At 32.8% G+C, this 13,097-nt stretch overlaps 1 protein-coding gene across 16 annotated transcripts in view; it reads right to left on the reverse strand.

Moving 5' to 3' along the window:
- mtd (TLD domain-containing protein mustard) overlaps positions 1 to 13,097 on the reverse strand; it is a 155,456-nt gene that overhangs the window by 80,436 nt on the left and 61,923 nt on the right. For 3 of the 16 annotated variants that reach the window (XM_087404473.1, XM_087404471.1, XM_087404474.1), the window contains exon 1: positions 6,617 to 11,521. The exons of 8 other annotated variants lie outside the window; for them this stretch is intronic. In XM_087404473.1, the coding sequence (XP_087260599.1) occupies positions 6,617 to 7,296 (680 nt within the window). In that variant the 5' untranslated portion in view covers positions 7,297 to 11,521. Of the gene's footprint in view, positions 1 to 6,616; positions 11,524 to 13,097 lie in introns of those variants that run through there. 5 more of the 16 variants (XM_087404476.1, XM_087404470.1, XM_087404472.1 and 2 more) reach the window with 4 other exon arrangements.

A 13,097-nucleotide genomic window follows, 5' to 3' on the forward strand; every position in this document is an offset into this window, starting at 1 on the left:
TTATTTACTAAAATTTAGTACATTCTTTTTGGTGTATAAATTTCAAGCAGCTGTGTAACTTCATTAAAAATGAATAAAATTTAAATTTAAAAAAGGGTTTCGAAGTTCAAAATTTATATTTTTCGCAAGATCACGTCTTTTGAGTTTCTGTGAGAGGTAATTTTTACATATAGGAAACTATAAGCTGAAACTAAAACGGAAAATTTTCTTCTTTTTATAATTTTATGGGCATTTACTAAAAAAAAACTTGCAAAAATTTTCGTTTTTCTAAACGTGAAAGGTTTTCCCTACAAAATTATTTTTTAAAAATGTTCCAAAAATTTTATATTATTGAGTTAGCGTGAATTAAATAAAAGGAACATTTTGATTTTGACTGCTCATAACTGTGTTAAAAATTATCGTGTACTGCAATTAAAAAAAACAGATTCTTAAAGCTGAAACATCGTTCTGTCAAATAATACAACTGTCAAATTTTTTAAAAAACATAACACAAATGAAGTAGCTATGAAGATTTTTGCTTTAACTCAATATTATCAAAAATTAAACACTGAAAGATATAATGAGTAAACGTTAGATAAATTTAATAATCATAACTTAATTTATTTGTTCTAAAAGCGATTATCGAAATGTGTTATCGATAACAAGTAACTCAGTTCACATAAAATATCACAAAACGTTTACTACAGTCGAAATATAACTTCCGTGTGGAAAGTTTAATCTGCTCAGGATGTGTTACGCTTTATAAATCGCATATACGCGATTTGTAATGCTACGAATGAAAAAAAAAAAGCAGATAGCCGGAATGAGAGACTGCCGGTCTAAATTGCTGTTGGATGTCTTGTACTTGTTCAGTGCGCCATAAAAGACGTTAGAATGATCAGAAATGGCGGAATTAGAGCGTAACGATGCTGTCCCGTCTCACATACAAGTTGCGTCGCACGCACTTTACGCAAGCGATCGGATAAGGACACACCTTGCGTGCTTGAAGACGATAAAGTCCCACGGTAGTTGTGTTTGGATAGCATTGTCAACTTGTCTGTTTGTTGATAGAGAATCATTTATACTACATATTACAAAATATTAAAAAAGTTGAGAGAGAGAGAGAGAGAGAGAGAGAGAGAGAGAGAGAGAGAGAATATCGTCTATTATATATATTAAATATAATATAATAAAAACTATAATGTAAAAAAAAATTCTTTAAGTACTACACATTGTTAGACATCAAAGGAGCAATTCAATCTCTTGAGTTAAAAATAATTTTGTATAACTTCCATGAGTTTCAATAAAACGTAGTCAATTTATTTTTGTAGTTAATTTCAAAATAAACAATGTCCATATTAATGCATATATTAATGCGCATTGTTTAACACCATTGTTTTAATTTAAATTAACGACATATTGAGTACGAGCGATCCATGTAAATGATTAAAAATAATTCAAATTGGATATAATTTGACATAATGAGTATAACAGTACACTCTCTCCTGTTCAATTTAATAAATATATTTCTTTTGAAAGAGAGTAGGCGTATTTTAATTTGAAAATTAGAATATTAATTCTAATGAGCATTTCTACAGTTTTATGTACAGCTATGAGTTAATTATAGAATTGTAATTAAAACCAATTTCTTTCTCTCTCTAACCAATTAAAATATCAATAAATATTAATAATAAAAATTTTTCACACAATCTTTACCGGACTAAGTTGGACTAAAGTACAAAGATACCAAAATTATCTCCTTTCGTTAATCTCAAATAAATTTTAAGTTAAAAATCTCATTTCAATTATAACATTTTACGTTTAAACTCTGTTATTTGAAGTTGTATAAAAGTAAATTTTCCAATCACGATTTTATTAAAGAAACATCATTTTTAAAAAGACATCAGAAAAATTTTCTGTCAAAATTTCATACAAGTTCCACAAGATATCATGTATTCTTAGTCAGACGTATTTCTCATTCTCGCTTCATTAAAAATAGCACCGATACTTCTAGTGACAATAATCGTTGTCCTAGTTTGCATAACGCGTGATTAAGGCGCAATAAGGTTGCCAAGTAAAATGCATAACTGCTACACGTCTAAAGACGCTAAAGGAAGGAAAGTAATAGCCGTACAAACACGATTATGCAAAATCTTTGCTATAAATACAGACGGAACGTGTCATCCAGTAATTTCGTGTCGGTCGATAAAATGCGGTGGAAGAGGCTTGCAAATTATGTAAAGTCGCGATGTACTTGAATCCAGGTGTAACATCTGTCGCCAAGGTTTTCACTCTACATACGCCTTTGTGTACTAATAATTGCTACACGAATATATGATGCAATTGCAACGCTTTTGACTATATGCATTTCTTGAGACATAAAATTTGCATTTTATTCACTTCTTAATTTAGTAATTTAACATATCGAAATTACATTATTCCTCAAAATAAAGCTTCCGATTAAATTATTCTTATTGCAGAAATGTTTTGAAAATGATGAATTGTGAAATGTAAATAAAAATATATTTTGTACATGTTAAAACAAACATTATATATATATATATATATATATATATATATATATATAAATAATAAAATTTATAATAGTTTATATACAAACATATATATAAAATACCTTTAAGTTCCTTTCTTCTAATAAAAATAATATAATCCAAAATCTTCTGAAACCAATATAACTAGTTTTGAGGCCATTGTTTTTCTTAGTATTCTCGCATCTTTATTTTAATATATAAAATTAATGTAATTAGTAAAAAATATTGATATCTGACATAACTTGGTACAACTTGTAACTGAAAGGAGGAGAGAAGTAAAGAGAAAGATCGCGAAGAAGAAAAGACCTAATGACAGAGAGTGCTATTTTAAGACCTCGCGACCGGTTTGTGCGAGTCATAAAGAAACTTGCCTACATCTCTGTTCCGCGAGTAATCCGTCTTGACGACCCAAAATTTTTCGGAACATTTGAGGATATATTTGAGTTTCATTCGTACGAGAAATTACGCGAAGAGAAATACGTTGAATAATTGCGTTGAGATTAATGAAAATCCTTTATTTCCAGCCACAATAGTAACAGAAATACCTTGAAAAATACTTAATCCTTCATACATATACATATACAAATAAAGTATTTGAAATATTTTAAATAACTTTTTAGCTAATTTTTGACACTCAATTATACTGTCCAACAAAATTTGACTTTTTTTCTTTTTTCTTGTGTATAAAATCATTTCCGATATATTCTTGCCTGTTGAATCCGGTACTGAAATTTGGCTATCAGGACAGAATTTTAAGAAAAATGATGTTAGACAGACAAAAACGATGATTTTAAAAGTTTTCATAATATTATAGCAACAAATGTTTTTGTTCGTTTCAATATGACTTTGTATTTTATAATTATATTATGCTAAATAAAAAAAGCGGTACGAAATTGACAAAAACAGGCTATTTCTAAATTACTATATTTTGAAAACAAAAAATAGAAGAAGTTTGAAGTGACGAAAAATTATATAGTAACAAAACAATATATTTTAAAGCTAAAAGCTGATACTTTAGCTTGATATTAACGATAATTAAAAACAATTTGCTACTGGCGTAAGGAGGTACAAATAAAAATTATTAAAATTGTTTTTAATCTCTTTAACATCATTTTTTTCAAAATTCTGTCCTAACAGCTAAATTTGGATAACAGATTCAGCATACAAAAATATATTAGAAATGATTATTCATATACAAAAAAAAAAGATTAGATAAGATTGGATTAATGTATTTAATAGAATAATTCTGGAAGATTAAAAAAAATTGTGTATATTATTAGATTATTGGAAATAAAAATAATTTTTTCATGTATAAAGTGATAATTATTACTTATCATTAATTCTATGAATTGTTATAAATTGTAAATTGTTATTAATTCTCTTATTACAAAACAGTTTAATAGTAATAAAGAGACCAATCATACCTTTCAAACCCATCTTGTAATGTTTAACAACGATAACGTTGACAAGATTCTTAATAAATCGCAGATTAATGAGATGACATATAACAAAAGTTATCAGTAAGTTACGTTGATTAAATAATGCAAACATTGGTATCAGACGATATTAATACATAGATTTATAATGTTGACAGTCTAAAGCATAAGATGATAAAAGATTCAAACTTAAGTAATGTTTCCGGTTCTGGCTTTTAAATTTTTATTTGAAAATGCTAAAACCTAAAAGCATAATATTTAATCTTTTCGGAAATTACATAATTTCCGAAAAAAGAGCAAAATGTTCCGTTTTTTAGTTTTAGAACAAGACTTTTTCAAACAAGAGTTTAAGAACACTTTGTAGCACGAGTTTAAAGATACGCAATAAGCAAAAAATTTTTTTAATTTATACTATAAATACACGACTTTATGTATAACATATTTATAAATTTGTTTTTTTAATCAATCACAATATTATATCAATCATTATATTATAGTTAAAAAAGGATATATGATTTCAGCTTAGCAATTAAATAGCAATTAAATTTGTTTTTAAAAGCAGAAAGATAATCGCATAAAATTTAAATTGTAAGAAAAATTAATTCAGATTAATAGTCTCTTTAAAAATAGTGGATGATTTGCACCACTTCTTTGCACTTGAAAGAAACTCTGCAATTAGTTCAACGAATAAAACGATTATCTTTTCAGATAATATCTATTTTTCGAGATTTACGATAACTCAGAAAATCAATCACGTGAATTACATAACGCAATTAAGATTGAAACTTTCTACATTGCTCACTAAGCACGTTCATCGGAATGATCGTCCGGTTCCGCCAGCTTGGATAGATTTTATGGCGAATTGTGAAGGGGACAAGCCAATGGTGATTTTTCGTGATGACTTCCGCGAATAAGTCTTTCGTAGAGAAATCGCGAGATCGCAATGCAACGAGAGACTTTCATAAAATGTTCCCGAAGACATTGTTCGGGGAAATATTAAAGTATCGAAAATTCCATTTCCTTCAAAATAAAAATGTCACATTACTTCCAGCTGGAATACTGTGAAAACAAGATGAAAGCCAGAATTTAATCTTAAACTAAATCGCGCGCGAACTCTCGATAATCTTATTTATTTTTATTCCACATTTAATTTCCCTGTCATGTTTGCTATTCGTGCTGTTTTCATCATCAATATTTTTCATTCTGAAACGAATAGAATAAACAAATTCTTTGTCCAATCTTTTCTGTCAAAAAGACTGTGTATTATGGAAAAACAAACCACGATTAAATATGTTTACTTAAATATCAAATAAAGTTTTATAAAATAAAAGGCAAGATTCAACTGTTTGAGCAAAAAAACTTTACAGCTTTTTATTTGTTAATATTATTTTTATTGATGCTTTCAGAATCTCGTTTATACATATGCGTCATATCTATAAGAAATTATCGTTATTTTTGCAAAATACTGTGATCATTATAAAGAATCGTTATCTAAAACAATAATATTTCTCGTCTGGTGAACGACAAAAGATTTCCGCGATTTCCAGATTATGACTTCAATGCCATTGACATCCCAAAATATTTACCTAAACGGCACGTGTTTATTCGAGACTTTTCACTCAGAATCGAATTCACGTGTCGGGTGCTTACATAACAGATTGATAACGGTATGATCTCTAATATGACGAACAATATATCATCACGACTATTTATATTCATGTAATGATAATTTAAAATCATTCATTGCAATATATTATTATTATTATAACTGCGTATTATAGCACCTAAAATCATTTGGTGATACAAATTAATTATGATATCATAAAAATTTAACATTATGCGACATGACAGGTGAAATATTCAGTTGAAGGCATCGAAACGTTGGAAGGCGTAATTTTTGTTGAATTATTGGACATTATTGAGAATTAATAAAATATTCAGATTCAGCATCTCTCTCTCTCTCTCTCTCTCTCTCTCTCTCTCTCTCTCTCTCATTATCTTAATCGTAATTTTTGTCCATATATTGAAGGCCAGCCAGAAACGTGAATACATATATCATTACGAAAGTTACTGTAAATTGGATATTAATATTTGGAATTATTGCATGTACCGATCATTATGACGTTAAAGTATCGTTTACTTATATTTCATCGCGCAAGCTTTTCTCGAGCAGTGTCTCGAGACATGTTTTTACGACTCCGCGACGATCGTTTAATGATTATTAAACTGCAATTGATATACGAATAAGTCATTCAAAATGATTATCAGTGAAATTTATTTACAGTCAAATAATTAAGAGACATAAATATGAAACGAATTATGGCGAAATTTATGTTCCCAGTCGCGTCGCAAATTCTTTCTCTCTCTTATTTGATGTATGATGTTACTGAGAACATGCGTTATAATGAAAATATTATCATATATTTATGACGCTGAATTCATATGTGATTCATTCAATTACAGTTGTACATTTTGATAAGATTTCTCTGAAAATTTATGTGTCTCACTTTCGCTTGTCTCAATTAGTCTTTAAAAAATTAAATTCTCGGAATATTCACTCAGAGATTGCTACAATGAGTACGTGATCATTCGCAAAACAACAAGTACTCACGCGCAGCAATCGAATTATCAAACAATCGCGATAAGTACCTGGACTCCGGTATGAAAATATTCCACCAGGATGGCCTCTTCTGTCGCGGATAATTTGGCGAAAAAAGTCCCTCTGTGCTGCCAATCTCCGAGGGTACACCAGAGGGAACACCAGACACCACGCCCTTCCTTCTTTTCCGATCCAGCTTGGGCGGCTTCACGAGTGGATGCCAGGATTTCCGACGTGCCTTTTTGGCCTCCTGAGCCAAGCGGTCACGATCTTCGTTCTCCAATACTTCCTGATTCTCCTCCAGCAGATCCTCAGACACGTAGAACACCGAGCCTCTCCTGCCACTTTCGCTGCCTCTCCTTTTATCCTTTGCCTTCTCCTTCGCATTGTTATCTTTCACGTCGATCTTGATGTTGTCCTTAGCAGTGTCCTTGGCGCTATTCTCCTTCTCCTCAAACATGCTGACCCTACGAGCCCTTTGGATCAGGCTGTCTCGTCGAGCTTTCAGATCCTCCAGAACGCTGTGCCGGCGAGTCTTTGTATCCCGCAGGATCGCTGCGTTCTCGCGATGCCTTCCGACGGCGCCGAGGATCCTCGCCAGCGACGATTCCTGCTCCATCATCGCCGGGATGGAGTTGGTCGAGGCGTATTTGGTGGTCGTGTGACCGTTCTGCGGTTCGCTGATGTACATCTTGGCTGTTTCCATACTAACTGGAATGACCACGTCCATATGACGAGTAGTTTATAGTCGCGTAATGCGCATCACAGAAAGCGTCGGAAATGTCGAGTTAGTATCTTGTATCGAGGTCACCGAGGGTCAGCTCGCGTCTAGATTAAGTATTTACTGGCTGTGTACCGAGAAGACCGTTGTGAAAGACCGTTGGCTTTCTGTTGATACCGCTAACGTCGGGTTAACGCCTTACAGCAGCAAGGCCGTTGAAGATCGAACGAGGATAAAATAATCACATCGGATGGATCGCTCTCTTCTGCGAAGTCGTTAATATCTCAGATATCTCGCCGGAGACATCCTTGAAGGTCAAATAATGTGTAAAATATTCGCTAACTCTACGAGACGACTACCGAATAGTCTCAATGGCATTGACCGAATAATTTATAATAATAGCAGAGAGAGATCAACACACAAATGAGTCAAAATTTAAAAAACTCAATCAAAATAATTTAAATATCAAAAGAGTAAAATTTTTAACTGGTCTTTCACTAATATACAGAATATGGATCGTTTCGACTTTATTTTGTCGTCATCTTGCGCCACGAAATTATAAATGATAGGCAATCATAAGATTAAAAACGTAATAATTTATAGCAAACAAGCCGTCGAAAAGTGACATTCACGATTAAATATTTACGGATTGAGTATCCATCATATCCAGCAGATTCCATAGATTCCAAGTATTCGCGGGCAAAGAGAGTCACGTGTCACGAGAATCAGCTACGATCTTTCGCCGTTGTCTATTTAATATTATGTACTGGCGAGGCCGTCGAAGGTTACGCTGCGGTGTTCACAAATTCCAAAGCGTCGCAGAGGGAATAGATTTTCTCTCGTGTAGTTTGTCGATTTGACTCGTGGTCCAGGTGATGATATCCGGTCCAGGTTGTGCGATAAGATTTGCACAATTTCTCGCCAGTTGCACCAAATTGGACAAGCTTATCGCCTTTCTCAATCAAACGAAGACGATTTGCCGTGAAGAAATATTATCCGGCGACAGTTATCGATGACTTACGGCTGTCATTCTCACAGAGATAAGACGAAGGTACGGCGACACGGAGCGTTAAAGCGCGATCAACGGCATTATTCCACCGGCGCGGCGCGGCTCGCGTCAGGTGAAAGCAGCTGAACGGTCGACCGCCTTTTCACTCCCGACGCCGACGACGCCGTCGATGCGGTCACTCTCGCGAAACGCGTGCTACCTACGTAGGAGTACGCCAATGCGTGTGTGCGTACGTGCTCTTGATCTGCGGATACGCCCGTGGAGAGGAGAACGCGTTGAGATCTGCGCCGCCGATCGTTGACCCACCTGGAGAGATCCGTATTTATTTATTTATTTATTATTTATTTAGTCCTCTGTACCTGGCGCGAAATGCTCCGTTTTTAGACACTTAGCGATCCGATTGACGAATTTCACTTAGATTTTCGAAAAATAGAGGGATGTTTCTATATAAGCGAATTCTCGTTTCGGCCGATTCTCGAGACTCTTGGTTCATTCCGTCTTCATCTCGACCAGCCATCGCCTGCCGAGGGCGGCAGGAATGAGACTTCGTTGTTTCGCATCACGACGAAAATGCAAGGACGAGCTTCTCGGGGAGACAGGCATAAGGCCCTTTCTTCTCCCTTTATATCCTGTCGATAAAATACGTATTCTCTTCTCCGTGCGTTTCTCTCTGAACATACGCGCGATTGAGACACTGGATGATCGGAGTCGGGCGAAGAATAGCCGCTCTTTCTCGCGTCCTCTTTATTTTCCCTTCGACTCGCTCTCGTTATCAAACTGCACGCACGCAGGTACGTCACGCACACGCACGCAATACACGAAATACGTCGAAAGCGTATACAGGATACACGGGAGAACGTCGGACGAGACTTGCTAGCATGAATCGAGGACGAGCTCGATCAACGGCCGCCACGTGAATCGAGTATCGTAGCAACTAAGCGCGAGCGAACGCGACCGCTTGTATTTATACGCGTGCCGCGTTGCCCGCCTCGCACGACTGTCTCTCTCTTTCGCGGCGCATCCCCCACCTCGAGTCGCGACAAACGCGTGTACGAGAGGATACGCACGAAATCTGACCGATCCTGATTCTCGTTTCGGGAAGAAGAAATCTGTGCATGATCATGGCCGTCTGTTTATAGGATTCTTTGATCCAGCTCAGGTAGCAGTTATTTTTTCATAAGATTTCATAAAAATGTCAGAAAGTGACATTTAAATTTTAACGTTTCTTAGATGTTTCTTATGGATCCAGGGTGAATCTTTGAAGCGTAGGAGTATTAATATGAGATTTTTAATGATAATAGTTGCTTATTTTAAGATTTATCTCTTCTTCACGGAGGTCACAAACAACTTTAATTTAGGTTTATAGATATATATGGTTATATATGGCGCAAAGTGCGATATAAACACAAATTGTTAAATATTTATTGCGTTTTTAAAAAGACTTCAGACTTCACGTTAAAAAAATTCAATTGCATTGTAGACTTGCCTGTTTTCTTAAAAATGAGAGGTTATGCAAAATTCAATAATTTCGAGCAAACACTTGAGTAAATTAAATTTTAACTATTTGATAAATTGAATTTAATCTTAATTAATATTCGTTATTTCTGAATTTTTTTAACTGGTATTCGGATCCAGTGTAATGTAAATTATTGTATCTTTGCTTAAAATTAATGTATTCTGAGTGAATGGTTTTTTTCATTTTGAAGATCAAATTCGAAAATTAAGATTATGTTAATTTAAATTTAGGTCATGTTGTGAAAAGAATTTGTCATAAATAATTTTTCACAAAGTATATAGTTGAAGGGAAGTTAAGAAAATTTCGGAGCGATTATAGTTAAGATAAACATATGGCCGATATAAAGTCATACGTATAATTTATTGTTGGAAAATATGTGGTTAATTTCTGCATCATCTATATATAAATTATAGAACAAATTTAAAAAGATACTAAGAAATCTATTTTTAGAAGAATGTAAGAAACTATAACTGTAATACAATTAGATAAAAAATTTAGATAATCAAACATTTTAAAATACTATGAATTTTTATGAATAAGTATAAGATAATCAATTAATAATAGGAGATTAAAGTTTGATTGCAGATAGATTTCAAAATTTTTTTATGTTCCTAGTATGATCATGTCTGGTCCTGTTGTGTTTTTTGTATAATTTTTTTTAGACATTCTTAAACTTATATATCAAGGGCTTTTAAAATCACATTGTGTAAATCTATTTTAACAAAATAATCAAGTTTATCAATTTAATAGTAGTCCATTCGAGATTGATAAAACAAAGTAAAACATAATAACAGTTTTAATACCAGTGAAAGATATATCGATAATTTCGTTGAAATTATTATTGCACAAGAAATATCATATTGATTTATAGAAGAAAAAGTTTGCTTGCATTATTTATGGTCTTATAAGTTCGCCTTTGCAAATTTAAAGAGATAAATTTTCTCCCTTTTCAATTTTAGATTGAAAAGTATGACAATAATACATAAAGAAACTCATTGAAATAAATATATTCGTTGTAATATTTATACAATAAATATTGTGACACTATGACACGTGCTTTCATCATAAATTTGTTAATATAAATTGATATTATCTTCAAGGATGATAAGATTATGATTGATAATAATGATAACGGTCATAAAACTCATGAAGTATCTATATAAAAATAAGCAGATAAACATTAATTTATAACTTATTCGAAAGATAAACAATTAAAACGAAAAAAGTTGTATAAATGATAAGTTAATTAATTGCGACATATTTTGCCACTTAGGGATAAAAAATCGAGAAAAAACAAAATAGAAAAATATATTCCAAGAATCTCGATCGTATCCGAGTATCAACGTTCGAATGTCCCGATATTCCTAGATATCGCGTTCAAACAGCCACTTAAAATTGATTACACAATTCGCGATATCAGACTGCCATTTAATTCACGGTCGGCCGCGAGATATTTTTTCCGGCAATCGCCATACATCTTGGCTCTCTGCTCTTGACCCGATTCTAGACCATCAAGAGATTGACCACACCCGTTTGTTTATTCGACATTTACTCAGATTTACTTATAGGGGCTGTTGTATCCTGCGATGCATGGCATGCCAATAGTTTTCGTGAGTGTAAATAAATAAGCATGCACCCCCAAACAGATTTTGCATTTAAATAATTTTTTTATATTGCAATCACATCAGTAATTATTTTATGTTGCATTATTTATATAACATATTTTTTTATTATATCAATACTTTATTAATTAAAAAGTAAATAACAATGTAAATAAATATTTTAATACGTAAGTAAATAATCTTCTAAGGAATTAATATTAATAATTAATATTAATAATATATTAATAATTGCTATATATATCAATGTTGATAAGTTTAGCCAACTTTTTTTATACTCTAGTTACGTTCGTCAAAGCGCAGCATCCCCTTTTACTTTTTGTTTTGTAAGAATTAAATTAAATAGAGCAAGAAAGAGAAATTACGCAAAAGTACGGTGAAATTTACAGTTCTGTAAATTAACTGCTTTCCATTGCATTAATTAAAAAAAACTTTGACGTAACATATAGATACCATGAGAAATAAACTTTAGGTAAACAGCTTTTTATTTACAAGATTAAACTGTCAACTGTAAAGTGAAGAAACAATTTCCGAAGATTCTTTCGTAAAGTGTCCGTTATTCCGTATTTTTTATTCAAGTTTTAATTACAACTCAAATCTGTTTTCGTAAAAGAATCCGAAAAAAGAAAAACTTCATTAATCGACTTTCGGAGGTAGCAATTTAAATATATAATGCTTCGAAAAAAAAATGCTTGTCGGGCGCAAGAGGGATACTATCTTGAACAGAACAAAGAGCGCGACGTTGTTTGTTGCAGAAATGTTCTCAACGAGCGAGAGCGTATTCAGCCTCCACGGACGGACAACGGGAGGGCTCTAATTGGCTGAATCAAATTAAGAGTCCGGTCCGTGTTTTCATCGTTGCCAATTTCGTAATTGGATACGCGGGCGAATTGACCAATTGTTTGCACCATTCTAGACATTCATCCGCCTGCCTTGTTAATCGTAGCCTTCATTAGGAAAATGCGCGGAAACTTCGTCTCGGTGAACGACAGGGCGGAAATGTCGTGGAAACGGGTGTAAGTATCTCCTCCGTGGCGGCCTTGTAGTTAGACAGCTGATCGCGCAGTGACATTCCCACGCTTGACGATCGATCGCTGTGCGCGAAAGCGCGGAGTAAACTCGCGACGATTCGAAAATTATTTCCAAACAAATCTCATAGTAAAGCTTAATTCATAAGTAATCTTATTTAATTTGTCGAGTTTCTCTACATAAAATATTATAATTTATACTTATAATTAATATTTTATATATAATAAAATTCGCGTAGCGAACGTATAAATATTTTAAATGATATGAGAATAAATTATTTTAAGTATGTAATCAAACTAAGTTTATGATTTTAAATTTCTCTTTACAAAAGAAATAAATAAAAAAAAAAATCTACTGTACTATCTGAGTGTACCTAATCTCGTACGTACACTGTTGGATCATATTTTTATTTATTTTTCTTGTAAACTTTAAAATCATAAACTGAAAATTTTTAAATATTTCTTTATATTATTCAAATATAGAAACTTTTAGTTATATATCTGAAAATAATTAAAAATCGTATGTAAATATATCGCATTCAATCGGTGAAATTGATAATTCCTTCGAAGTTCGGCCGTCACTATAACATCTCCTTAAGCAATTCGAAAGTTATTCTTAAACCTATTAAAAATAAAAA

This window comes from Acromyrmex echinatior, chromosome 3, assembly GCF_024713525.1.
Source record: "Acromyrmex echinatior isolate Ae372 chromosome 3, ASM2471352v2, whole genome shotgun sequence".
NCBI classification, from domain to species: Eukaryota; Metazoa; Arthropoda; class Insecta; order Hymenoptera; family Formicidae; genus Acromyrmex; species Acromyrmex echinatior.